The sequence below is a fragment of the Salvelinus alpinus genome, chromosome 26 (genome assembly GCF_045679555.1).
Source record: "Salvelinus alpinus chromosome 26, SLU_Salpinus.1, whole genome shotgun sequence".
In the NCBI taxonomy this organism is placed as follows: Eukaryota; Metazoa; Chordata; class Actinopteri; order Salmoniformes; family Salmonidae; genus Salvelinus; species Salvelinus alpinus.
Genome location: NC_092111.1, coordinates 3,584,571 through 3,611,956, shown reverse-complemented (window position 1 = coordinate 3,611,956; position 27,386 = coordinate 3,584,571). Strand labels below are relative to the sequence as shown.

Genomic DNA, 27,386 nt, shown 5'->3' with positions numbered 1-27,386 from the left:
ACAAGGGATTACTGATAACACCCCCAAGGGCAATGCTGTTGTCAAAGGCTGTGTGGTAGCTCTTCCAGGAAACACCCGCCATGAACCTTGACCCCTTTCAAACAAACTGAGGAGCCAAGAGAACATTTAAAATTCAATTCTACCAGCTGGAAACTGTATGGTCAGAGCGCCTTTAGAAGTGTTAAAACAAAAATACTGTTATGTCCAAAGGGTCCTGCACAATACCAGTCTGTGGGAATCTCACCTGACTTCAAAGCCTGTTGCTCCTTCATACTATTTAGATCCTGAACAATGTCATTGATCTGCTTCTGTAGTTCCTCTATGGGTGCATCTTTGCCTTCATCTGGGGTCCAGCAGCACCACAGAACAGACGCAGTTGGAAAACAGGATGGACTCAATTAAAGAGGACACAAAGTTTGAGCACTAGGCTCCTGCTCCAGTAAGGTGGCAATGCCAGATATTTGTATTGCAGTTAATCTTCCGGAAAATGAGAGCTGTGTGTAACAAAAATGTTCTCAAATTCTAACTTATTTGATTAAAAACTATTTAAACACGGGAAATAAATATATTCTGACAATTATATAGTGTAAGGCATCCACCTTTTTCTTCCTGCTGGAATGTTGAATGACTACTTCAATGTAGACCCTGTCAATTTCTCCCCTCTCACTTCCACAAAAGGAAAATAAATGTGTAATTGACCTGTCCAACCTTAGGACCTGATACTCTCCCAGACCGAGACATCGCATGCACTGACATCCTTGTTTTATGTCTGGGCGTCCCAGTGGTCCCCACCCTGTACTTTGAAAGAGAACAATAGTGGTTCTATGAGTCAAATGACATCTTACTCACTTAATGATCAACTAAATGATCTCTAATATGATTGCAATGTAACTTCATTTCTTTGCTTACATTTTTTTACTCAGGATCTTGGTCAGGTTTTTAAATGGTGAAGTAGTAAACAGACATGTTTCTTTCGACCAGTCTCCTCTCAGGCAGCACAGAGCAGACGCCCCAGGCCAGGGCTCTTACGAAGTGGAAATGGTCAAGTCTCACATCTGCTCTTCGGCTGTGCACTTTATGCTCCTCTGATGACACGAACACGTGGCAAGGACAATAGGACACAGCGACTTTCAGAGTTGTATCTACTCAATTACAGAAAAACATATAGTTTAAAGGATACACAGTATAAGCACTTTTGATATGAACTTCACTTAATGCTGAACATTTGTGAAATCCTGGCCAACCTGGAAGACTCAAAAGGGGCTTTAGTTTTTATTGGAGCCATTTGAATGCCAAGAAGACACTGTTCAAAATACCCATACACAATTTTTATTGGTGATTCAGAATTTCCCTGCTTTGACGTGTAAGGAAGACACATTGCATAAGTCTTTAAATAAATAAAAAATACCTTTCGTACTTTTCTCAGAAAACAGACAAGGAAAAACAGACTGTACAAATAAAAAAAGCTTTATTAGAATAGTAAACAATTACAAAAACAGCGATGCTAACCAAGAAAGCCCACTTTCTGTCTCTTCTTTCCCAGACTCTCCTCCTCCTGCAGAAGCTCCATGAGTGGGGCGTGGAGGGCTTTCCCTACCCGTTTCCCTGTCTGTAGAGACACACAACAGAGCATCAGAATATGTTTGTGTTGGAGATATATATATATATATACACACACAGTACCAGTCAAAAGCTGACACACCTATTCTTAAGGGTTTTTCTTTATTTAAAAAAATACATTGTAGAATAATAGTGAAGACATCAAAACTATGAAATTACACACATGTAGTAACCAAAAATAAAAGTGTTAAACGAATCAAAATATATTTTGAATTTGAGATTCTTCAAAGTAGCCACCCTTTGCCCTGATGACAACTTTGCACACTCTTGGCATTCTCTCAACCAGCTTCATGGGGTAGTCACCTGGAATGCATTTCAATTAACATGTGTTCCTTGTTAAAAACTGCGGAATTTCTTTCCTTAATACGTTTGAGCCAATCAGTTGTGTTGTGACAAGGTAGGGGGGTATACGGAAGATGGTCTTTTACCAAATAGGGCTAAGTCCATATTATGGCAAGAATAACTCAAATAAGCAAAGAGAAACGACAGTCCATCATTACTTTAAGACATATTTTCACGTCTCTCCAGAGATGTTCGATCGGGTTCAAGTCATGGCTCTGGCTGGGCCACTCAAGGACATTCAGAGACATGTCCGGAAGCCACTCCTGCGTTGTCTTGGCTGTGTGCTTATGGTCGTTGTCCTGTTGGAAGGTGAACCGTCACCCCAGGCTGAGGTCCTGAGTGCTCTGGAGTAGGTTTTCATCAAAGATCTCTCTGTACTTTGCTCCTTTCATCTTTCCCTCAATCCTGACTAGTCTCAGAGTCCCTGCCGCTGAAAAACATCCCCACAGCATGATGCTGCACCATAGGGATGGTGCGAGGTTTCCTCCAGATGTGACGCTTGGCATTCAGGCCAAAGAGTTCAATCTTGGTTTCATCAGACCAGATAATCTTGTTTCTCATGGTCTGAGAGTATGTGCCATTTGGCAAACTCCAAGAAGGCTGTTATGTGCCTTTTACTGAGGAGTGGCTTCCGTCTGGCCACTCTACCATAAAGGCCTGATTGGTGGAGAGCTGCAGAAATGGTTGTCCTTCTGGAAGGTTCTCCCATCTCCACAGAGGAACTCTGGAGCTCTGTCAAAGTGACCATCGGGTTCTTGGTCACCTCCCTGACCAAGGCCCTTCTGCCCCGATTGATCAGTTTGGCCGGGTGCCCACGTCTAGGAAGAGTCTTGGTGGTTCCAAACTTCTTCCATTGAAGAATGATGGAGGCCACTGTGTGGCCACTTCTTGGCGACCTTCAATGCTGCAGAAATGTTTTGGTACCCTTCCCCAGATCTGTGCCTTGACACAATCCTGTCTCGGAGCGCTACTGACAATTCCTTCGACATCATGGCTTGGTTTTTGCTCTGACATGCAAGTCAACAGTGGGACCTTATATAGACAGGTGTGTGCCTTTCCAAATCATGTCCAATCAAGTTGTAGAAACATCACAAGGATGATCAATGGAAACAGGATGCACCTGAGCTCAATTTCGGTGCTCAAAGCAAAGGATCTTAATAATTATGTGAATAAGCAAGGGGCTGAATACTTGTGCGTCTTATTTTTAACACATTTGCAAGAACGTCTAAAAACCAGTTTTCTCTTTGTGATTATGGAGTATTGTGCGTAGATTGGTGATTTTTTTAAATCCATTTTAGAATAAGGCTATAACGTAACAAAATGGGGGGGAAAGGCAAGGGGTCTGAATACTTTGAATGCACTGTACATTGCAATGCATTCACATAAACAAAATAAACTGTACATTCACACACTTCATGAATTTCCTCTACACAAAAGGTGTAATTGTGTAACCAACTTTGTGTTGTGCTGATAAGGTTAACATTTGATACAACTGAACATTCTATGCTAATAAGTTTGCCTGGGTGAAGACAGATGGTATGAAAAAGAGGCATCCTATTTCACCTCTGTCATCTCAAAGATGCTCTCTGGGTCCAGGCTGCCTCCCCCCACCTTCCTGACACAGGTGACCGTCCCCTTGTGTGTGACAGAGATGATCAGGCTGGCCACCGAACACGCCTTCTCCTGCAGCGTGGCGTCCACCACGTGCCTATGGCCCACCTGGAGTGAGACGAGGACACACACAAATAATGTGTGACTAACCATCATTTGTGGACAAAACCATCCAGCTTACTATCCTTTGTCTAAACTAAACTTATGTACTCATGTAAATGATGTGATTTGTTACACTTATAATACCATCTCAGCAGGTGTTGCCATGTCAATGACCGAACCCACCTTGCACAAGGTCACGATGCAGGGAACGTTCTCCACATTGAGTCGCATGCAGTCATAGGGGTCGTCTGACAGCTCTATTTCCTTCCCTCCTTCCTCATCCTCAGAGATGTGCACTTTGGGAATTCTGTCGGGAAGAGAGGGAAAGTCAAGAATGTGTTTGACTCAGGACTAGATGTTCTATTGCTGGAGCTCTGTAGGACAGACTTTATGAAATCACAGCATCTATTTCTTGCAATTTAATGAGCAAAGTGGTAACTGAAGCTTAGCGCCTTACTTTGTATTGAAGAGAGCTGCTTTAATGGCAACAGAGATGGCATCAAAAAGATTTCCATCACACTGCAGGAGCTGAGAAACAAAACAAAAAGTGATGACTACACACACACACACACAAATAAATAAATAAGAGAGACCAATTACACTTTGAAAGGGGAACTGTCCCTCCCTACCTTCAGGCTACCCTACATCCCAACCCGAGCACTCCTGCCACCTCTGGTCTCTTGGCCCTCCCAGCCCTACGGAGGGCAGCTCCCGCTCAGCTCAGTCAAAGCTCTTCTCTTCCCTGCCCCCCCCCCCCGAGGGTGATATGTTGTCTCACTCACCTAACATGAATGCACTAATTCTAAGTCGACTGGACTAAATCGTTTTTGGTATCTTTTAGTTGTCACTATTAGACTAAGCAGAGGTGATTTGATGGATGTTGAAATGTTGATGTTGAAATGGTGCTGGAATAGTGGAGGCAGCTCCTGTTTTCTTTGCGACTTACGGTAACTCTCCGTGGTTCTAAATCAATAGTTGTTTAGCAGGTCATGTAACCATTTGTGACATGCAATATGCTTTGTGGACTTCACTAGACAGAGGTCGCTCTCCAGGTTTTGTGATGAAACAAAAAGGTGTGGTTGAATGTATTCTGCCACTGTCTTTTTAGGCCTACGGGCGCAAGGTACAGTATATGAACTAACAGGTTACAGAGCAAACAACGCAATTATCCATAACACATATTGTAATATGCCTTTACATTTTCTGTCTCGACTTCCCCAGTGATTTTACCCACGCACCGCTACTGAAGTAGGCCTGTTGTAAAATAAATATCATTAGCCTATTGCTGTCATTTGTAGGCCTACAGTGGGAACTCACCTTTTTTGGTAATTGCTGCAATATAAGCCTGTTCAAAACTTTTGTGAAGGTTTAAACATTTAACATTAACATTTAACATTTATGTCATATTTATCAAATATGCAATAAGTGTTTTTATTTCATTCTGAGACATTTTCTTTAGCCTAATTAAGTTCCAACTGTAATGCTGTATTTGTAGCAATAAAATAGAATTACTGGTAGGCCTGCTATAGGGGCAACTCGCACTCAAACCATGAATATGAAAAATCTTTTGTGTAACACTTTTTTGGTTACTACATGATTCCATAGTTAATGTCTTCACTATTATTCTACAATGTAGAAAATAGTAAAAAAATAAAGAAAAACCCTTGAACGAGTAGGTGTCCAAACTTGACTGGTACTGTACATATAATAATTTATCCGCTTGAGGTCCCCCATGCTCCTCGAGACAATAAATAACCAAAACAATCACACTCAAAATCTGTCTGTTAAAGCTAGAGTTAAAAAATTATAATTAAAAAACATGGGCTGCACTTCAATCCACCGCATCTGCTGATGTCGTCATTCCACATCTGCATTGGAAGGTGGCAGAACTACAGCTGTGTTTGCCAGACCAGGCGACATCTTGAAATTCAGTCTTGTCACGAAAACGTCTGCAGTGTCCGAACGGTTTGGTCTACTTAAGCAATACGGCCTGAGGGGCTATGGCATATGGCCAATATACCACGGCTAAGGGATGTACTTAAGCACAACGCGGAGTGCCTGGATACAGCCCTTAGCCGTGGTATATTGGCCATATACCACAAACCCCAGATGGGCCTTACTGCTATTATAAACTGGTTACCAACGTAATTAGAGCAGTAAAAATACATGTTTTGTCATACACGTGATATACTGCAGCTCTCAGCCAATCAGCATTCAGGGCACGAACCACCCAGTTTATAAAAAAAGAATATGACACCTCTACGGAAAGATGAGACGCCCTCCGTTTTGCTCTTAAACCCCCACAAGTGCCACAGGACTAGTCTGAAGGTAACCCGGTACAGGGCCGAAAAATGTATGGAAGTGAATAGGGCATCTCCACGTCAAAGGTACACAGCTAATACCACGGTTAAAAACATTTTTTCCAAATCTCTCTCAGATATAGGACAGACACTTCAAATCATTCTTCCTTTTGTCCTAAAATTCTACATCAGATAGCCAACGTATCCGTGATACGAACATCTTAAAACAATTCCATATTTTAGCTTAGTAGAAGCGTCGCGTTGCAATATCTCCAAAATCACATCGCTGTCACGCCTCCTTTCGGAGGTCTGTAGAATTGCAAAAACCGTTTGAATGGTCCGTTAGCTCTCAGCAGCAAGATTTTGATTGGATGTTACATTTTAAGAACCCTCCCCCCACATGCCTGTTGGTGCTACGTGTTAGGTTCGTCACTGTTTTCAGACCGGGAGGGACATTTTGCAGAGAGTTGTTCCGTACGCTAGTTTGCAACGTCGCAGAAAATGAAAGAACACCCGGAGGAAAAATATAAATCTGTCTTGTCAGAAGTGTGCTCTATACACAAAATGGACATACGCCAACATTTGCTGAGGTTTTAAATCAGCGATTTCCCGCCATACTGTAAAAAGAATCTGCGCAAACTGTTGCACCTACGACACTAATCTAGTGAGCACTATTGGCGCTCCGCCCAAGCAAGGCATTTGATTGGTTTGACATGTAGCGCGGGGTCACAGATTTACACCGCGTCTCCACCCTTTATAGCAATTGTTTTGGCCATAAACCTCCCCAGGCTTACCCGTATTAAGGAAGCCTGGTTGTCAAAGAGGCTAGCTTAGGAGAAACCCAGCCCCGGGCCCTTAGACTCTAAGGGTATACAATACGCGTTTCTTTTGTAAAAAGACAGGTGCTGCTGATAATACTGCCATCATCGTCAAGGCAAATGATATGCATGTGTAGCCCATGTATCGATGCTGTCTGGCCAAAAAGAGTATAGCATGTAATACAATTTTTGGGCGCCACCATCAGATACATGGGCTACATGTAGTAAAACCTAGAGAGGGGCGCCGTTTCGCTCGCTCGGATGCTCTCTCCGGTGAGATACAGTAGTTTCAGCCACTTGCGATTTGAAGAAAAGCTGGCAGGTGCACAGTTTGGATGCTGGAATTATTTTGGATGTCAAGGTGACCTACTTTTTGAAGTGATTTGTTGGACAATCAGACTGGCCCTTGCCTGGGGCCTCCAAATCACTAAGTCCGCCCCTGGCACCAGAGCTTCAATTGACACCTGCTGTTGAACTTGCAGTGAGGAAGAATGTTTTAGGCCTACCAGAGTTCCACCTTTATTCATTGAACAATGTAATGCTCATCTTTATAAAAAAAAGAAAAAACATAATAATCTGATTGAAAATTAACGAATTTTCCTCCTTCTGTACAGCGGTAATAGCCTATCTGACAAGGATAAAGAATGCAGTGGTGTTGGGAACACGGAGCCGGCATCTCTCTATCTTTCTAGCGGTCTCTCTAAGGCCTAAGCTTTTCTTCTTTCATATTTATTTTTTAAAATATCAATATCCTACATTGGACTATAGGCCTAAATGCAAGCAATGACCTAAAGCATTTAGCGTTCAAATCTCCAACATCTGAACCATGAGGTCAACAATTATTGTTTTAGGAAAGTAAAAACCAATAAAACAATAGGCTATGAAGTTTTGAATATGCTACACGACGAAGCAAATCGTTTTTTGGTAATTTGTTATAGGCAGTTAAGGGACATGTAACTGTGGATCATTTGGCCAATATCGTTCTTTTGAGGGTGCTGGTAGCACCAGGTCGGAGGTTTCTTTCTCTCTCTCTTTCTACTCAGATCTGAACGGGTCTCTCGGATCCGAAACGGCACGGGTCGGTTTTGCCACAGGCCTTTTCGGAACGGGTCTGACTGTCCTTGGGTCCATTCGGAACGTTTTTTTAAAATAATTAATTGATGCATATCGCGTCGGGTAGGAAAGCCACAGATCCATTTTGAAACCTGTTAAGACCTCTACTTTGAGGCCCCGTTGCCATGTCAGTCACTCACCAGCACGTCCACATAGAGCACCCAACAGTGTTCCCCTGGGCTGATGCAGAGGCTTTTCAGGTCCACACTGTATCTGTTGTTGAACACTTTGTAGAGGGTGTTGCTCAACTCCATGCCCAGCTCATCACCACCCCGACCCTCAAATTCTGGTGTGGCATTGGCAGAGCTAGGAGGGGTACAAGAAGAGGGTGATTCATCAGATGACTTGTTACAACACTACCACCAGTGTCCCTCATATTAGATTTATACTGTACTCCAACCAAAACAACAATGCACTCACCAATCAACAAAAAACTCCAGGTAGCCTTCATCTGGGACCATGGGCCTTGGCTTTCCCATTTCAGCTTTGACTCCCACTAGCACGTCTGTATGCCCCTGCAAGCGACAAGACACATATATTGAATGCAGGGATATGATACATGTATCTCACTGTCTGACATGTCAGATTCCACTGTGTAAGCTTTTTGATGTGCAACATTGTTTCGCAAGGAGCATTGAAATTACCAGTGTCACTTTGGCTGAGCCATCTGTATTTGACACCATTTCTGTCTCAATCTCCATGTGTCTGTAGTCCTCGCATCCTCGTCCATCAACCCGTAAGTCATCCTGGTGAAAAAAATGACCATAGAACATAAGAACAATATCTTGTCACATTCTGGCATTAATGTTAGCTTGTTAGCTAGCTATGTCAAAAGGATGCCTTTCGCTGTGGTAAAGAAAGACAGCTAGCCATAAAACAATGAATTCATGCAAAAAGGTAAACTGAACAAGAGCATGTAGCAATATCTTTCAGAATACCACCTACCCGTACACCATGCAAAATATACACCTTTTCAGCCTCACTGACTTGTACAGTAGCCATGATGCGTTGCACTAAAATACCTCATGTGTTCTTCCGCTGTGTACGTCATCAAAGAGCGGCAAAAAGGCACAGATAAAACTAAGTTTCTTATTGTACCTCAGTGGCAGAAACTATCCAGATTGATGCTGGATCAGTGTACAGATCAACACAGTTCTACCATTCGATTCAAATGCCCGGAATTGTGTATGTTTTTGGACTGTTTGAATTTGTACTTCATAGCCTTTGAGATAACATGTCAATGATTTGGCTTGTTATGCATTCAAACTCAGACAATTTTAAGATCGATATTTCTTTTGATTACTGCTATGTTTTAACTTGGACATTTTTATGAACCAAATAGCTATAGTTATTACATAAAAGTAGGCGAGGGATGATATTTAGCAAAATACTACTTTATAGTAGAGTTGGAGTTTAAATTGAGTTAGATGCATAGCCCAAAGGACGGCAGATGGCGATATTGAGTCGTTTCATCTTACCGTCCAAAGGGAGTCCATGCAGCAGGCTACACTTGTATCCCCCGTGGACCCGTTCAAACATAAAACATTCTCCATTCAGGCTGCAAAGGCGTCGATTTCCTCCTCAACTCGATTTAATGGTGAGAAAAAAACGGGAAATTTGCGTAATTTCCTTATGAAACACCACTTTCCATAACCATGCTAATATGAATGCTAGTCCTGGGGTGTAATCATTATGCTGATTCTGTTGCAAACCGTTTACTCCAAACAGAAAATGCCAACGAGAGTTTCTATTGGACAAATTCAGGTAGATCCCTCCCCGTTTCGTTCCGTTTACTCTGTTTGGTTCTTAAATGGTCAATGTTTCTGTCATGAATACAGCGCTGGGTGTATGGTGTTCAGCCAATCAAGTAGCAGCAGTCTATTGTTTACCCCTGGCTGAAAGCGTGGCACATCATCAGGAAGTACCATTAGCCACTCTTACATGGTGGTGGAAAATGTGTTTCATAAAGAAAGTACCCATATTTTCCGCATTCTCATCATTAAAACATTCTCAATTCAGACCCGATGTATGTACAAACTGGTCCATGGAGGATATACGTGTTATACACTAAATAGCCAGCTGCATGCATTCGCTTTGGACGGTACACTAAAACGACTCAATATCACCATCTGCCGGCCTTTGGGCCATTAGCTACACTAATATCCTACATCTGTTTTTAGATGCAGTTCTTTGGGATTGGGTAGGCAAATCTGTTGATAGATCTGCTTGCAGAGGCAACAAATATACTGATAACGAAAGGGGAACGCCAAATAACCTTTGGAGCGCACAGAAGTCTTGCGCATGGAAGGCAGGGCACTTCCTGTTTTTTCCTCTGATTTTTTTATTGCTTGCCAGAGAGCGCTTTCTATATTGAGTAATGGGGAAACAGGCATCCATCCACCTAACTAGTAACGTTAGGTCTGCACTTATGGACATTTCCAAATGAATCGCAGGAAATATTGAAACTAAGTGGTTTTGTAGTTTAACGATGGACTCGATACGTCAAGCGTGAATAGTGAGACACAACAAGGTGTACTGCTAACTACCTCCACACTAGCTAGTGAACGTAAGCTAGCTAACTTGGTACAATCAGCTACGATTTACTGTTGTGAATGGTGTAACGTTACCTAGCTAACGTTTGCGTGCCAGACAGTCAAACAGAGTAACGTTTCTCTTCTCTGAAAAGTATTTCCTCAACCAGGAAAGAGGTGAGTTGAAATCATCATGGTTGTTTCTACCGTTGCCTAGCTAAACTAACCAAATTAGCTAACTAAGTAAAGCCATAAAACCTGTGAAACCATGCTAATCATTGGAGCTACCAAGCTAGCTCGCATTATATTGTGAATCTGACAGCGGAATCGAGATTTGTTGCATTAGCTAATGAACCATATTATTCTAGCTCAATAACAGTGATTGTGACTTAACATAGAAGATCAAAAGACCAGTTTTATTCAATTTGTCATCTTACTATTACACTCAGTGTAAGGTGTTTGTTAGGAAATTTCAAAATAAAAGATAGGGTTAGTACTATCAATACCAGATCAATATCGCCATCTGCTGCCCTTTCGGCTAGGTTTAGCAGTATCTTTTCAGCTGCCAGCAGTATCTTATGTCACAGTCAGCGACTGCCAGCAGAGGTTAGAAACGGAAGTCTCATCAGCCTGTTAACTGCTATTTTGTCCCGTTGAGACACACCCATCCTCGGTGTCTGCCATCATTCCTCAGTTGTATTAATTACTGTTTGGAGGCATCCAAGCAGCAGGTCGTCCTGCATCCCTATAAATCATGTATTAAACTGATGTCTCATTCAGCGTTATAGCACTCATACAGTGTAGTACTCACACTCCAGTCTTCTGTAAATGGTCCATTGAAGTCATCTGTTAGACATTATATGCCGTTATGTTTATTAATGGTTGAGTATCAGTTGAATTCTGAAACTTAGGCTAAATGTGATTGGGAGTTCAATAGGGCGGCGAACAATTGGTCCGGCGTCGTTAGGGTTTGGCCGGGGTAGGCCCTCATTGTAAATAATAATTTGTTCTTATTAACTGACTTGCCTAGTTAAAAAAAAAATATATATTGCTGTCTCGACGGGAGAATGGAATGGCAGTTTTGTAAAACGATTCTTTCTGCTGTAAGACAAAGATGATAATAAAATCCGTTCATTCAGAATAACAGCAGCATGTCATTCAGTGAAGGAGTAGTTTATACACTCCCCCTTCCAGTCAACCACAATAGAGCATTGATTTAGCAGATAATAGCTAATCGACGCTGCTTGGAAGTGTTTTTCGTGACAGTGGTTTGGCTTATGTGTACAAATGCCATAGTAGCTATAGTGACTTCATTATGTAGCATCGTCCTTGGTGACAGATTGTGTCACTGGATTTATGAAGCATTAAGAGATGATATAGTGCAACGTTCCTGACTTATTGGGTTTCTATGAAACAGTGTTTATGATGTTGTACGAGATACTGTTAGCTTTGGTCACTCTATGGGAGTTGACGCTCAGTCATCTCTCAACATTGATTCACCTATGGGTTGTTCCACCTCAAAAAGCACAAGAAAGAGGATTTCAACACCCACCTGGTGATTCTCAGAAACCAGCGAACCATAGCAGTAGCAAATTGAATCAGAAAACCATTATGCATCTGCAACAATCAACTATCATTCTGAATACTAAGATGCCTAGTTTATGGCACAGTGTCTCATTTTAAATACATTTGAAAGACTTGAGAAATTACTTTTTCTAAAAATAGGATTTTTTTTTTTTTAAATGCTTAAGTCCACTTTTGACGTTTGATAATACATGCACATAATTAAGTACGGTATTTTAGTCAATTGCATTAAGATCAGATGTTGTTTTATGCAGATAATTTGGGATTAACAAGTGACAGTTTGATGATTTATTGGGTTACTGAATCTCTAATAGAACTCAGTACAGTTTGATGATGTATTGGGTTACTGAATCTCTGATAGAGCTCAGTACAGTTTGATGATGTATTGGGGTACTGAATCTCTAATAGAGCTCAGGACAGTTTGATGACGTGTTGGGTTACTGAATCTCTAATAGAGCTCAGTACAGTTCGATGATGTATTGGGTTACTGAATCTCTAATAGAGCTCAGTACAGTTTGATGATGTGTTGGGTTACTGAATCTCTGATAGAACTCAGTACAGTTTAATGATTTATTGGGTTACTGAATCTCTGATAGAGCTCAGTACAGTTCGATGATGTATTGGGTTACTGAATCTCTAATAGAGCTCAGTACAGTTTGATGATGTGTTGGGTTACTGAATCTCTGATAGAGCTCAGTACAGTTTGATGATGTGTTGGGTTACTGAATCTCTGATAGAGCTCAGTACAGTTCGATGATGTATTGGGTTACTGAATCTCTAATAGAGCTCAGTACAGTTCGATGATGTGTTGGGTTACTGAATCTCTAATAGAGCTCAGTACAGTTTAATGGCAAACTGAAACACTCATTACCAGAACTTGCTTATCATTACCGTAATGCACCAATATTTAGGAAATACTAATTTCCCCCCAGTTCAGAGAAATGAGTCATTAAAGTTGTTTGATTCATGTCCCGTCCTGATATTACCCGGTTCTGACCACTAGATGGTGCTCTTCCATCTAGTGGTCAGAATCTAGTAATATCAGTATGTATGATGGGACATAAACCTAACAACTTTAATGACTCATTTCTTTGAACAGGGAGGGGGGGAAACATCACCAAATTCACTGAACACATTACATAGGATGAAGAAACTATACTCAGAGCCGCAGCTCCATACTACTTGTCAGACATGGAGAACTGATACTGTATACGCGTTGGGGTGGGATTGGGGTGGGGGGTGGCTTTTGACTTTACTTGGATTCCTCATGTCTTACTCATTGTTAGAAAATGTTTTGGTCTAAATCAGATGTTAGGTACTATATTTATTGAGTGTTATATTAATCCTATAAGTTAAAATGGCCAATTTGGGGGCAATCAATCTACTTAATTTCTCAGATCATTATATTTCAGTAAAATAATGTTGCAGGAATGCTAATCTTACCTGTTTCTAACTACAGAAACGACTTCAGAACAATCTGAGATGGTGGGTGTCATGGCTTGCTGAAATGACATGGAACGACCCCTACGAGATATTAGCATTCCACTTCCTTTGTCTGAAGCAGGTTTTACCAGAAATGACTCAAACTGAATGCATTTGATGGATAACAGCAAAGGCCTTTCAATTGTTGGCTGTTTGACAAAACAAATGATATGCATCATGGTTTTATGATGAACTAGGCTAATGATGAATTAGCTACGCCCAATTTGCAGGATGGGAGTGTTGTAGTTTGTGTGTGTGTGTGAGAGCGAGAGAGAGTGACACACTGACCCGGTGAATTAGCGAGACGCCGTTACTGCTATGCTAACACATTCAGGCCAGGCTATCAGCAGCAGATGGTAATGTCTGGGCTGAGTGGGGAAAGTGATAGCCATGGCCAGGCCCACTAACACAGCAGGTGGGCTCTACGCCCGTTGTGTGTAGGCAGACTGTCCAGAGTCTGTAGTGTATGTTGGAGACAACCAGAGGATGGGGGAGGGCACTGTGTAGCCTTGTGCATAGTAATGTGTTTATCTCAGGTTGATTGTCACTATGAGGCTACTTACTCACTGGCCTATATCTCTGGTTGTTAGGGATGCTTGAATAGTGGGCTTTTACAAACAGGATATGAAAACAGTTCTGGCAGGAATGTCAGTTGGACCAGGGTTCCCCTCAAAGCCGATAGGCTAAAGCTCAATTAAGGTCGTATGGCTAATCATAAAAGTGAGATTGAGTTGGCCACATCAGTGGATGTAATTCTGACCTCTTGTAGGCCAGATTTCAGAGGGGGGAGTTTTTCCTAGCCACTGTGCTTCTACATCTGCACTGCTGGCACTCTGGGGATTTATGTTGGGTATCTGTATAAGCACCTTGTAGCAACTGCTTTTGTAAAAAATGGCTTTATAAAATACATTTTGATTGATAAATACATTTGAAAAGGCAGTGAATAACTCGGCTTTTGTGAACTTGTTTTTTTCTTCATATTGTTCGACGTATATGGCTGTATTTAGTACCCTGACATTCTGTTTCTATTAAACGTGGGCCAAAACTGACCACAGAGACATTTTGACCAGGTTAATTGACTTGCTCAGACTAACAGGAACTTCACTCTCATGCGCCGTCTCCTCTCCTCTCACTCCCTTTGTCCGTTACGGTCTGTCTGCACAGATGATTGAATAGCATGTCAACGGTGCTACGTCGCCACAGTTCAGATAGGTTTAGATGATGCAACACACAGGTCTCTAGCCTTTTCAGTCAAACATTTGTTTTCGGTCTACAACACCACGTTCCAACAAATAACAGAAACGAGACCACATTCCAACAATAGTGTCTGTACAGTCAATGCAACATTGACACTTCACTTCCTGTATACACCTGTAGTTTCTCATTTACCACCTCTATATATTTACACTACGACAACCTCGCATTCCAACAACATTAGAAAATGCATTGCGACATTGGCACATCAGACGTCACTTCGTTGACACCTACATCTGTAGCCTATTCCTAACCGTCCAAATCCTTCTCCCAGCAGCATGCGGCGAGATCTGCATCCGTTCTAGAATGAAGAAGAGCCCGGCGCACCGTTGCAGGGACATCGAGAGGCAAGCCGGTTACCTGCAGCCGGAGCACTGCGCCCCTCCCCCGACCCGCCCCCGCTCCGACGCCGTGTGGTTCATCCGCGACTGCTGCGGCATCGTGTGCGGCGTCGTCACCTGGGGCCTGGTGTTCTACGCCGAGTTCGTGGTGCTCTTCGTCATGCTGCTGCCCGCCAAGAACCTGCTCTATAGTCTAATCAACGGGGCTCTGTTCAGTACCCTCGCCTTCCTCGCCCTGGCTTCGCACGCCCGGGCCATGTGCACAGACCCGGTTAGTCTGGCTGGCTTTGTCTGTCTGTCTCAGTGATTCTGTGGCTTTGTTCCAATCCCCCCCCCCTCCAAAATATGCACTTGTTCACCTTCCTTCACTGATTTGAAAGGGAATGACTGGAATAAAAAAATATGATGGATATTCTTACTAGCCCTTGCCTCCACCAATCCAATGCTTTTAGATTTGTGGGCAGTGGTGAACGAGTACACACTTCAGGAGAAAGGAGATATTATTGGGACGCACCCAGTGAGTCAGTGAGTGGACTCTCAGGCTAAACTGTCAAATGCAGTGCTTTCAGTCTAGAAATAAGTTGTCTTCACTAGAAAACCTGTTTGTAGAGAACTCGTTCAAAACTGTGTGTATTGTTTTCAGATCTGAATGAATACCCCTGCCCTAACCCGTGCCTCTCTCCCAGGGTGCGGTGCCTAAAGGGAACGCGACCAAGGAGTTTATCGAGAGCCTGCAGCTCAAGCCCGGTCAGGTGGTCTACAAATGTCCCAAGTGCTGCAGTATAAAGCCCGACAGAGCTCACCACTGCAGGTACAGTACAGGACTGCTGCAGTCTAGTCTGTCCCGTTCCACTTATTTTCTTCCAATGTTCTCTCCTGCCGATGTCGTTTAGCCTCAGCCTTGCTGCATTACTTATACCCACCGGTACTTACTGGATGGCTAAGGAGTTGTTCCCCGGACTTTGAAGTGCTTGAGCCTAGTTTCAAGGGGACGAAAATGGCTAAAACAAAAAAAGGGATTAGTTGAAGTAGGAATTGGGGGGGGGGAAAGTACATAGCAACAAAAAAATGTGAATTGATGTGACCATATAGTATAAATGTCATGACACCATACTGTAACACTTGTTCCACCTTCAGAGAATACCATGGTATCAGAACACCTCTATTAAAACATATTGCGGCTCCATATGGCAGATAATTGATGATGATGATGTGTCAGGGCCTAGTTGAGGTGTCAGTCTGCTACCCTCTCCCTTAAATAATATATCTCTGCCGTGACTCCCCTGTGTGATGGGAGAGTACAGTTCCACAGGTTATTCCCATCTCTCACCTCCACCAGTGTCAACATGTTGTTTGTCCCAAATGTAACCCTATATAGTGCACCATTTTAGGGAATAGAGTGCCATTTGGGGCGCAGGCAGTGTGCACCGTGCAGCTAAAGGTGGCTAGAAGGAGTGGAGGATCTCTCCAGTCACTCTGCTGTGTCGGTGTGCGTGTGTTTTAATTGCCGGATTTAATTAGCGAGGCGTTGTGGCTGGTCTTCATGCTTCCAGAAGGAGCAGCTTGTGTAGGTCACAGGTTTGGCTCATTTCCAGGCCTCTTCTCTATGTGGCTGTACCGTACCGTCATGTCCTTGTGTGTGCCCCTCGCAGTGTGTGCAAACGCTGTATCAAGAAGATGGACCACCATTGCCCATGGGTAAACAACTGCATAGGAGAGAAGAACCAGAAATTCTTTGTGCTTTTCACAGTGAGTGTTTTTAGCCTCGAGCTACTCCGCTATTACTCAAGCATACATTCGCCACAAGCTGTGGTCGACTCCCTCACGTGAGATGTTGCTACTCGTCTCAGCAATCATACCTGACAGTTAATGCCGACTAATGTCCTCCTACAGACCTGCAAACTCTCGCCCACATTCATCAATACAACACATTATTCCATTCTGGGTGTTACAGACCCCTTTGGCCCTGCAGACTAGGGGGGGATGGAAACGAGACCCGTCACATATCTCATACAAATCATAAGTGAAAAGGAACAGTGAGAACTAAAAACAAACAACCTAAATCTACCGTCAAACACTTGTGGTTTAAACACATGGTAAACACACGGTCCCCCCAAAAAACTAAGCTAGTCTTACCTGCCTCAAGCACAGCTAGCTAACTAACCAATAAAATACAGTGGGTGGTCCGCCCAGTTCTAACTAAGGTTCTTAGACAATGTTTTCCTACGGGTAATGTATGCCCATGGGCGACTTGTCTTGGTATCCCCTTTTCCCACCAACAAACAAACAGTCATACACCATTACAATACATACTCCCATAATAACGGACAAATGTGACATGTAGGTGCGAAAACAAAAGAGAGAACTCAATCCGGAGGGAGAGACGGACAGAGACAGAGAGAGAGTTTGGGAAAACAACTGACTGGGGGTTTTTAAACCAAGGGAAAGGGGATGTGATTGGGTAAGGGAAAAGGAGCAGGTGTGTCTTCTGATTGGCGACTGATGAGTGACACCTGTGACTAGGGCAGAAGGAGAGAAAACGAATACACACAGGATACCTGTATCCGTAACAATGTACAAAATCTTGACAGAATTATGATAAATACTTTTTCAAAATAAGAGCACTGCATGGTTAACTGATATAATGTTACTACTGTGTTAGCTGATGCGATGTAATATTTGTCTCCCTTTCAGATGTACATTTCACTGATATCCCTACATGCCCTGGTCATGGTGGCCTTCCATTTTATCTTCTGCTTTGAGTCCGACTGGACGAGTGAGTACCATGCTGTTCAGCTATGTTAGCATTCTCTGTCAAATCCACCATACTGTTTTTAACTTTGCGTGGTTATTCCGCAACAGAGAAACACATTTCATAGATTTGGTGTCGTGGTTTCCATTTGCAATGATTTATTTCCACTACTTCATAAGTATCATGTTGTTTTCCTTTCCAGTACCCTGATTGTTCTCCTTTCACATCCTTTGACTCTCTCTTTGTTAAAGCATGACTTAATTGGTCAATGACACATACAGGATATCAACCTTTGTCTCTCCTTTCCTGCCCCCTAAGATAATACTTACCTGATGAGAAGGAATCCAGCACCCCTCTCCTCAGCTTCCAGACTATCAGTGCCCTCCAGTTTAAACCTCTTATCTCCCCTCCCTTCTCCTCTCCCCTCCCTTCTCCTCTCTTCCCTCGGCCCTCCCCAGAGTGCAGTACATTCTCTCCTCCTGCGACCGTCATCCTCCTCATCTTCCTCTGCTTTGAGGGACTCCTCTTCCTCATTTTCACCTCAGTGATGTTTGGGTCCCAGGTCCATTCCATCTGTACCGATGAGACGGTAAGTGAACTGAACACGCCACCAAGCTTCACTTTGCTCCCATTTACTCCCCCACTCAATGCTCCTCTCTTCCTTCTTCACCATCGCTGCTCAGCAGGTTTTTGGGGTTGATTCCGTTTGAACATTTAGGAAGTCAACTGGAATTCCAATTACCATTTTTTTTGTCGTAGAAAAGCGTTGAGGACAATTGGAATTAGAATTCCAGTTTGCTTCCTGAATTGAAATGGAATTGGCCCCAACCATGCTGCTTAGCTATTAGATCCAGATTGCACATAGCTTTATTCAGGTTCTTGATGGAACCGTCCCCAAGATGTATAAGTAGCCAGGATTATTTTGAGACGCATGGTCTCCTGCTGATGTTTTGCCTGTCGGATCTTACCTACAGGGCATAGAGCAGTTGAAAAAGGAGGAGAGAAGATGGGTTAGAAGGACAAAGTGGATGAACATGAGGGTGGTATTTGGCCATCCGTTCTCCATAGCCTGGCTAAGTCCCTTTGCAACCCCTGACCACGGGAAGGCAGACTATTACCAGTACGTTGTCTGAGAAGAAGACGCCAAGCTCCAGCACCCATGCTACCAGCCTGTCTTTCACGGTGCGGACTGACGATGCGCACAGGCGATACTGTTCCCGTGGCCTGACTTCACCGAGCATTGACTCTTGACACTTCTTCTCCTTTTCTGTTTTTGATCATTTTTAAATTTCAGGGTCTTCTTTGTGAGAAAAAAATCTTTATCTGCCTGTTTTTAATACTTGTCACTTATTTTGGTTTCTTTCTTTGCCTAGTGCTGATTTTGATATCTGTATGAAGAATACGTTATTTTCCCTTCTGTTCACAATCACAGCCAAGCCCTGCAAAACCATCAACTGTAAAATGAGTCTCTGCTTCTCTCACGTTTACCATTTTAAAGAAAGCCTTTGCTGATGTAACCTAGCCAGAGACCGAATCGGACGTGGCTGTAAACTGGGCTTTACCTTTGGGATAGAAAGGGTAGACGCTCTTAAACCCCCGACGTACAGTATTTCCTGTATTTGGTCCTGTTTGAGGACTAGGCCTAAACAAAGCAAACGCACGAGCTGAATTCAGATTGGCTTTTCAGTGGACGAAAACGATCGGTTCCAATAGGCCTATTTTCTCTTCCCGACGTTGCAGTACCTCAGCCTTTCCATAATGTATCCTTTATGGTATAAGCGATAGCCTTGTTGCCAGTGACACGCTGTTGATGTACTACCGACCCACAAGGCATTATATTTTGCTGTTTAGAACAGCCAAATCTGTTGCTGCAAGCTGCAGATTCTTTGCCTTTTATAGGCGATGCGCCCTCTAAGCTGCACGCATGCCCGCAGGACTGCCGCGCAGAAGAAATGCCATGCCGCACAGACTCGAGAGATTGAACTTCACTGAGTTCACCCCATTAGTTTGCACTACGTAGATCAACGTTTTTTTCTGTGATCGAATCAACATTATAAACTGGGATGTTCGAGCCGTGAATGTGATTAGCTGACAGCTATATCAGACTGTATACCACGGGTATGGCAAAACATGTATTTTTACTGCTCTAATTAAGTTGGTAAACAGTTTATAATAGCGGTAAGGCACCGCTGGGGTTTGTGGTATATGGCCAATATACCACAGCTAAGGGCTGTATCCAGGCACTATGCGTCGTGCAGAAGAACAGCCCTTAGCCGTGGTATATTGGCCATATAGCACACCTCGGGTCTTATTGCTTAATTATATCAGCCCCTTTAAGCTGTTTTTGAAAAACTAGTCGGGTAAAAAGCGTCTGTGTCTTAATTAAAAGGGCAGTGTTGTATTTTGAGACAGGCTTGAATATGGAAATGAGCCAGTAGGCAGAGGGGTAGTCAACATTGTCTAATTCTCTGAATGGTAATAATAATAAATTATTTGTAAAGTGGTTTCTTGCATCATACAATGCAATGTACATATTTGGCCCATGGTGTTACAGACCAAGTAAAAAGTAATTAATGTCTAACCCTTCATAATGTAAAAATGTTTAAAGGTATCATGCAATGTAGGCCTGCATTGAACACCACATACAGACTACTGTAGGCTATATCATAGAAATCAAAAGCTATTTCTATCTGAAAATGTTATGGGATTTGCTCCATTGGTTTTGTTGGAGGGACTACATTATGATCAAATAGCCTATTGGCTACTGTCTAAAACTGTAAGGGTTCCACCTCAGTATTCACTGTAATCGCGTGCCGGAACTTGCATAAAATTCTCACAACGTTCAATTTTCCGCTCACAACACCTACAATTTGCTCAGTCCCCCCCCCCCCAAAAAAAATGTTTGCTTATAGGACAGTACACCATGGGCAATGGAAGTTGGGTAAAGATATTTTTGTAACCTTAAGTTTCAGTTGAATAGGGTATCTGCTTCCTCTCACAGGCTGTCAGTCATGTGCAGGATGGGTCCCCTCCAAAGATCATGACAGGATGAGATTGGGAACAACAATGGATTGAAAGTCCAACTGCGGTAGCGGCTGGGGACAGTGGTCGATGGTTGTCTGTTGTAGCATGATGTCTTACTGGCTGGTGTATGTGACAACTGTTTCCATAGAAAAAGTACTGTGATGCCCTCTGAGATTTTCATTTGATCACTGAATAACTACAAAACTGGTAAATTGAATGTACATATTATTTCACTTTTTTGGAACAGAAGCATGCAGCTAAGTGTAATTCGTATCAAAACCAGGCTATCGGCTTGACATTGTGGTTATGAATCTGGCACAGCTGAGCTCTGCGGGACAAACATTGGTGATGACAGTTAGGCCAGTGAAACGTGCACTGAAAGCTGAAAGAACATTGTGGACAATGCTAACTAGTTCACACACTATGAAAAGCCACAGACCGGTCTCCTAAGAGACGGTGTGGATTGGCTCAAGGCAATTGGTCACCAGTTGCAAACAAACAAGCTTCATTCAAAGCAGATACTTCAGTGAAAATGCCTTTTGTCTGTGAGAAAATGATCACACAATCAATCTGTGTGTTCAGAAGCCTTACTATAGAAAGAGTATGGGCTGTTGGTGATGAACAGAATGGCTATGGCTACATCCCAAATGGGGCTCTATTCCCACAGGGCTCTAGTCAAAAGTAGTGTACTGTGTAGGGAATAGAGTGCCATTTGGGCCACAGACTAACTCATGTGGAATATTTTTGGTGCCATAGGAATCTCTGAACTCTTTCACCCTCCCCGCATATCATTTGGTACAGCTGATGGTGGAATGTACCATTGAGGCCACAGGGGAACTTTCAGAAACATTTGACCTTTTATGAAAATGCATTTTACCGACTGTCAAAGCCATGCTGAATGAACACCATGGTTATGTATTCATCAAACAAAAATGTTTCTCTCTTAATTGAGAATGCAGAGTGCATTTGCACGGCATGGGTGTCATTTGAAATGTGTATGGACCGCATTTTATAGATTTTTAAAAATGTATTATGAAGAATAAAATAAACTTTGAAGTCACTAAAGCAGCATGACACTATCATGACAGTCACCTTTCCTGTTTGTTTTTATTTTTACCCCTTTTTCTCCCCAATTGGTAGGTAGTCTTGTCCCATCGCTGCAACTCCCGTACTGACTCGGGAGAGGAGAAGGTAGAGAGCGATGTGTCCTCTGAAACACGACCCTGCCAAGCAGCACTGCTTCTTGACACACTGCACGCTTAACTCGGAAGCCAGCCGCACAAATGTGTCGGAGGAAACACCATACAACTGGCGACCGTGTCAGCGTGCATGCGCCCAGCCCGCCACAGGAGTCGCTGGAGCGCGATGGGACAAGGAAATTCTGGCCAGCCAAACCCTCCCCTAACTCAGACGATGCTGGGCCAATTGTGCGCCGCCTCATGGGTCTCCCGGACGGCTGTGTCACAGCCCGGGATCGAACCCGGATCTGTAGAGATGCCTCAAGCACTGCGACGCTCTACTCGAGAGGCCGGACAGTCACTTTTTCTAAGCAGTTAATTTTTTTATGAATAGGTGACTTTAAAGTTAAAGATGCTTCAATCAAATCTACTACCATATCTTTCTGATTTGGTGCACCTTTTTTTATATTAAAGCAGAACATTCAACTACCTAAATCTCAATACTGCTATCTCCTACTTGAACTGATGGACCCTTATAAGCTCTGTAGTGACTCACATATAACTGGGTCATTCTATGAAAATGGTGGCTTTTTGAACAGCAAACTTTTACAAATGTTCATTTTTTTTTTTTTTATCAAAACGTATAGTCAGATAAGTTAACCCCTTAACGTTATAAATCAACATAAATGACAGCTTAACATGTTTTTATATTTTTACTACTTTACATAAACAAAAATGCTTGTGCTGCCTTTTTGTCACTGGTGTTACCTGTATTTTAGATGACAATTCAGGCTTTCTAGAATGTAATTTCAGTCTTTAATTATGTGATTGCAATATTGAAACAGTAATAAAATGCTAATAAGTATTTTTTTAAATATAATTGTTGAGGGTTTTGTAAAACATTACATTGAGAAAAAAGTTTGTGGTGTTATTGATTGTCATTGGGGTTACCAGCAAGAACAGTAACACCAGTGACGATAACACCAGTGACAAATCTACAGACAAGATGGCATATCTAAGACGGCGGCCACTGTAGCTCAAACCACACTTCTTAAATTGTAAATAAATCACTTAATCGTGCAATTTTATAAATCATTTTAATCCAATTTCCTTTCCCCTTACTATAAACTGTGTGACACATCTTAAGTCCTCGCATGAAATTACCAAGTTAATCATTAAATTGTTAACATATGAAGAGAGTGCACACTCACCATGTGCTTTTCAAAACAATCCCGTCTCCAATGAACCTTTGACCCAGGAAGAAGTTGGCAAGGATTTTGCATTCTTTTTCAAAGTGGTGGTTTTTATACATTTTAGCACCAGTGACATGAAATTGAGGAACAGCTATTACTTGTAAATTATTTGTAATATTTATTTGATATTTTAGTTTTTAAGTAGTCCACTAAATAACTATAATACTTGTCTTTGTATTATGGCATTTAAAGAGGGAGAAACTCAAAATATGTCACTAAACCATGACTCCTGAAACAATATTTTTTTGTGTCATTATCTCACACTTTTAACTGTTTTTCCTGGTGAATAACGCCGGGACAGGAAACCCACCATTTTCGTAGAATGACCCAACTATCAAATACTGTGACTAAAGTTGACTATCATATCAGACTAAATGCTCTCCAAAAATACATTATTTATTTTATCTTTAAAAGGTGCTTCCTTTTCCAGCTCATTCCAGTTTGACCTTTTAACCAAATAACTTCAACTAATTATCTGCTCATCATGTACACGCCTCACAGGCATGTATTAATTCTTTGTAGATTTGTAGATTAATTCTTTGTAGAAGTTCCTGAATCTGATTCATGTCTGTCTGTGCCAGAGTCACTTTGAGGAGAGACATCAGAAGTAATGGGGTATGAGGTTCCTTAGAAAGAGGCTGGTTCAAGGCTCATGTTGCCCCCTTTCAGTACATTAATGGTAGACTCAGCTACATGACATACAGTGCCTTCAGAAAGTATTCACACCCCTTGACTTTTTCCACATTTTGTTGTGTTTACAGCCTGCATTTAAAATGGATACAATATTGATTTTTTTTTATCACTGGCCTTCACACAATACCACAGAAAATAAAAGTGGAAAATGTTTACAAATTAATTCAAAATGAAAAGCTGAAATGTCTAAAGTCAATAAGTATTCAACCTCTTTTTGTCATGGCAAGCCTACATACGTTCAGGAGTAAAAGTGTGCTTAACGAGTCAGATAATAAGTTGCATGGACTCACTCTGTGTGCAATGATTTTTGAATGACTACCTTATCTCTGTACACCACACATACAATTATCTGTAAGGGCCCTCAGTTGACCAGTGAATTTCAACCACAAAGACCAGGGAGGTTTTCCAATGCCTCGCATAGAAGGGCACCTATTGGTAAATGGATAAAATAAAATAAAAAGCAGACATTGAAAATCCCTTTGAGCATGGTGAAGCTATTAATTACAATATGGATGGTGTATCAATATACCCAGTCACTACAAAAATACAGTACAGGCATCCTTCCTAACTCAGTTGCCATGAGGCCATTGGTGACTTTAAAACAGAGTGTAATGGCTGTGATAGGAGAAAATTGAGAATGGATCTACAACATTGTAGTTACTCCACATTTCTAACTTTAGTGAAAAGAAGGAAGCCTGTACAGTATAACAAATATTCCAAAATGTGCATCCTGTTTACAACAAGGCACAAACAATACTGCAAAAACAGTTTGGCAAAGCAATTCACTTTTTGTCCTGAATACAAAGTGTTATGTTTGAGGCAAATTCAATACAACACATTACTGAGTACCACTCCATATTTTCAAGCATAGTGGTGGCTGCATCATGTTAGTTAAATAAAGGTTAAATAAATAAAAATACCCCATAATGACAAAGATTTTTTTTTTTTTAAAGATTTTTTTGCAAATGTATTAAAAATAAAAAAACAGAATACCTTATTTACATACACTACCAGTCAAAAGTTTGGACACACCTACTCATTCAAGGGTTTTCCTTTATTTTTTACTATTTTGTTATGAAATAGCACATATGGAATCATGCAGTAACCAAAAAAGTATTAAACAAATCAAAATATTTGTTATATTTTAGATTCTTCAAAGTAGCCACCCTTTGCCTTGATGACAGCTTTGCACACTCTTGGCATTCTCTCAACCAGCTTCACCCGGAATGCTTTTCCAACAGTCTTGAAGGAGTTCCCACATATGCTGAGCACTTGTTGGCTGCTTTTCCTTCACTCTGCAGTCCAACTCATCCCAAACCATCTCAATTGGGTTGAGGTCGGGTGATTGTGGAGGCCAGGTCATCTGATGTAGCACTCCATCTCTCCTTCTTGGTCAAATAGCCCTTACACAGCCTGGAGGTGTGTTGGGTCATTGTCGAGTTGAAAAACAAATGATAGTCCCACTACGCGCAAACCAGATGGGATGGCGTATCGCTGCAGAATGCTGTGTTAGCCATGCTGGTTCAGTGTGCCTTGAATTCTAAATAAATCACAGACCGTGTCAACAGCAAAGCACCCCCACACTATCATACCTCCTCCTCCATGCTTCACTGTAGGAACCACACATGCAGAGATCATCCGTTCACCTACTCTGTGTCTCACAAAGACATGGCGGTTGGAACCAAAAATATCAAATTTGGACTCATCAGACCAAAGGACAGATTTCTACCTATCTAACATCCATTGCTCGTGTTTCTTGGCCCAAGCAAGTCTCTTCTTATTATTGGTGTCCTTTAGTAGTGGTTTCTTTGCAGCAATTTGACCATGAAGGCCTGATTCACGCAGTCTCCTCTGAACAGTTGATGTTGCGATGTGTCTGTTACTTGAACTCTGTGAAGCATTTATTTGGGCTGCAATTTCTGAGGCTGGTAACTCTAATGAACTTATCCTCTGCAGCAGTGGTAACTCTGGGTCTTCCTTTCCTGTGGCGGTCCTCATGAGAGCCAGTTTCATCATAACACTTGATGGTTTTTGCGACTGCACTTGAAGAAACTTTCAAAGTTCTTGAAATGTTCTGCATTGACTAAACTTCATGATGGACTGTTGTTTCTCTTTCCTTATTTGAGCTGTTCTTGCCATAATATGGACTTGGTCTTTTATCAAATAGTGCTATCTTCTGTATACCACCCCTAGCTTGTCACAACACAACTGATTGGCTAAAACAAATTAAGAAGGAAAGGAATTCCACAAATGAACTTTTAACAAGGCACACTTCTTAATTGAAATGTGTTTCAGGTGACTACCTCATAAAGCTGGTTGAGAGAATGCCAAGAGTGTGCAAAGCTGTCGTCAAGGCAAAGTGTGGCTATTTTGAAGAATCTCACATTTCTTGAACACTTTTTTAGTTACTACATGATTCCACATGTGTTATTTCATAGTGTTGATGTCTTCACTATTATTCTACAATGTAGAAAATAGTCCAAATAAAGACAAACCCTTGAATGAGTAGGTGTGTCTAAACTTTTGACTGGTACTGTAAGTATTCAGACCCTTTGCTATGAGAATCAAAATTGAGCACAGGTGCATCCTGTTTCAATTGATCATCCTTGAGAAGTTTCTCCAACTTGATTGGAGTTCACCTGTGGTAAATTCAATTGATTGGACATGATTTGGAAAGGCACACACCTTTCTATATGAGGTTCCACAGTTGACAGTGCATGTCAGAGAAAATAACAAGCCACGAGGTCATAGGATTTGAACGTAGAGCTCCGAGACAGGATTGTGTCGAGGCACAGATCTGAGGAATGGTACCAAAACATGTCTGCAGCATTAAGGGTCCACAAGAACACAGTGGCCTCCATCATTCTTAAATGGAAGAAGTTTGGAACCACCAAGACTCTTCCTAGAGCTGGCTGCCCACCAAACTGAGCAATCGGGGCAGAAGGGCCTTAGTCAGGGAGGTGACCAAGAATCAGATGGTCACTCTGACAGAGTTCCAGAGTTCATCTGTGGAGATGGGAGAGCCTTCCAGAAGGACAACCATCTCTGCAGCTCTCCATCAATCAGGCCTTTATGGTAGAATGGCCAGACGGAAGCCACTCCTCTGTAAAAGCTACATGACAGCCCGCTAGGAGTTTGCCAAAAGGCACCTAAAAGACTCTCTCTTTGGCTTGAATGCCAAGCGTCACATCTGGAGGAAACCTGGCAACCATCCCTACGGTGAAGCATGGTGGTGGCAGCATCATACTGTGGGATGTTTTTCAGCGGCAGAGAGTTGGAGACTAAGTCAGGATTGAAGGAAAGATGAAAGGAGCAAAGTACAGGGAGATCATTGATGAAAACCTGCTCCAGAGCGCTCAGGACCTCAGACTGGGGTGAAAGTTCACCT

The 27,386-nt window shown here is 42.2% G+C and overlaps 2 protein-coding genes across 3 annotated transcripts; one reads left to right on the top strand and one right to left on the bottom strand.

The window, feature by feature from the left end:
• Positions 1 to 1,449: 1,449 nt before the first annotated feature.
• exosc7 (exosome component 7) lies at positions 1,450 to 9,137 on the bottom strand. The gene is made up of 8 exons (XM_071367267.1): positions 8,852 to 9,137; positions 8,551 to 8,652; positions 8,327 to 8,421; positions 8,047 to 8,212; positions 4,133 to 4,203; positions 3,859 to 3,982; positions 3,526 to 3,681; positions 1,450 to 1,609 (listed from the first exon to the last, which is right to left on the bottom strand). The coding sequence occupies exons 1-8, from the start codon at positions 8,906 to 8,908 to the stop codon at positions 1,505 to 1,507; spliced, it is 876 nt and encodes a 291-aa protein (XP_071223368.1). The 5' UTR covers positions 8,909 to 9,137; the 3' UTR covers positions 1,450 to 1,504.
• Positions 9,138 to 10,203: 1,066 nt separating this feature from the next.
• LOC139554454 (palmitoyltransferase ZDHHC3-like) lies at positions 10,204 to 20,232 on the top strand. 2 transcript variants are annotated; one of them, XM_071367263.1, is made up of 7 exons: positions 10,204 to 10,614; positions 15,032 to 15,369; positions 15,785 to 15,909; positions 16,751 to 16,847; positions 17,793 to 17,874; positions 18,309 to 18,439; positions 18,825 to 20,232. In XM_071367263.1, exons 2-7 carry the CDS (start codon positions 15,064 to 15,066, stop codon positions 18,981 to 18,983), a joined length of 900 nt encoding a protein of 299 aa, XP_071223364.1. In that variant the 5' UTR covers positions 10,204 to 10,614; positions 15,032 to 15,063; the 3' UTR covers positions 18,984 to 20,232. The 2 variants fall into 2 exon arrangements, with proteins under 2 accessions (XP_071223364.1, XP_071223366.1); XM_071367265.1 differs by having other exon boundaries at positions 10,476 to 10,614; positions 15,035 to 15,369.
• The last annotated feature ends 7,154 nt before the right edge of the window (positions 20,233 to 27,386 follow it).

Excerpts from the sequence above, each read along its gene's own strand:
- exosc7 (XM_071367267.1), bottom strand. The coding sequence starts at position 8,908 with ATGGCTACTGTACAAGTCAGTGAGGCTGAAAAGGTGTATATTTTGCAT. Across the intron at positions 3,983-4,132 it reads GCAGCTCTCTTCAATACAAA|AATTCCCAAAGTGCACATCT; the intron begins GTAAGGCGCTAA and ends TCTTCCCGACAG. Across the intron at positions 1,610-3,525 it reads GCATCTTTGAGATGACAGAG|ACAGGGAAACGGGTAGGGAA; the intron begins GTGAAATAGGAT and ends GTGTCTCTACAG.
- LOC139554454 (XM_071367263.1), top strand. The coding sequence starts at position 15,064 with ATGAAGAAGAGCCCGGCGCACCGTTGCAGGGACATCGAGAGGCAAGCC. Across the intron at positions 15,910-16,750 it reads GACAGAGCTCACCACTGCAG|TGTGTGCAAACGCTGTATCA; the intron begins GTACAGTACAGG and ends TGCCCCTCGCAG. Across the intron at positions 18,440-18,824 it reads CCATCTGTACCGATGAGACG|GGCATAGAGCAGTTGAAAAA; the intron begins GTAAGTGAACTG and ends TCTTACCTACAG.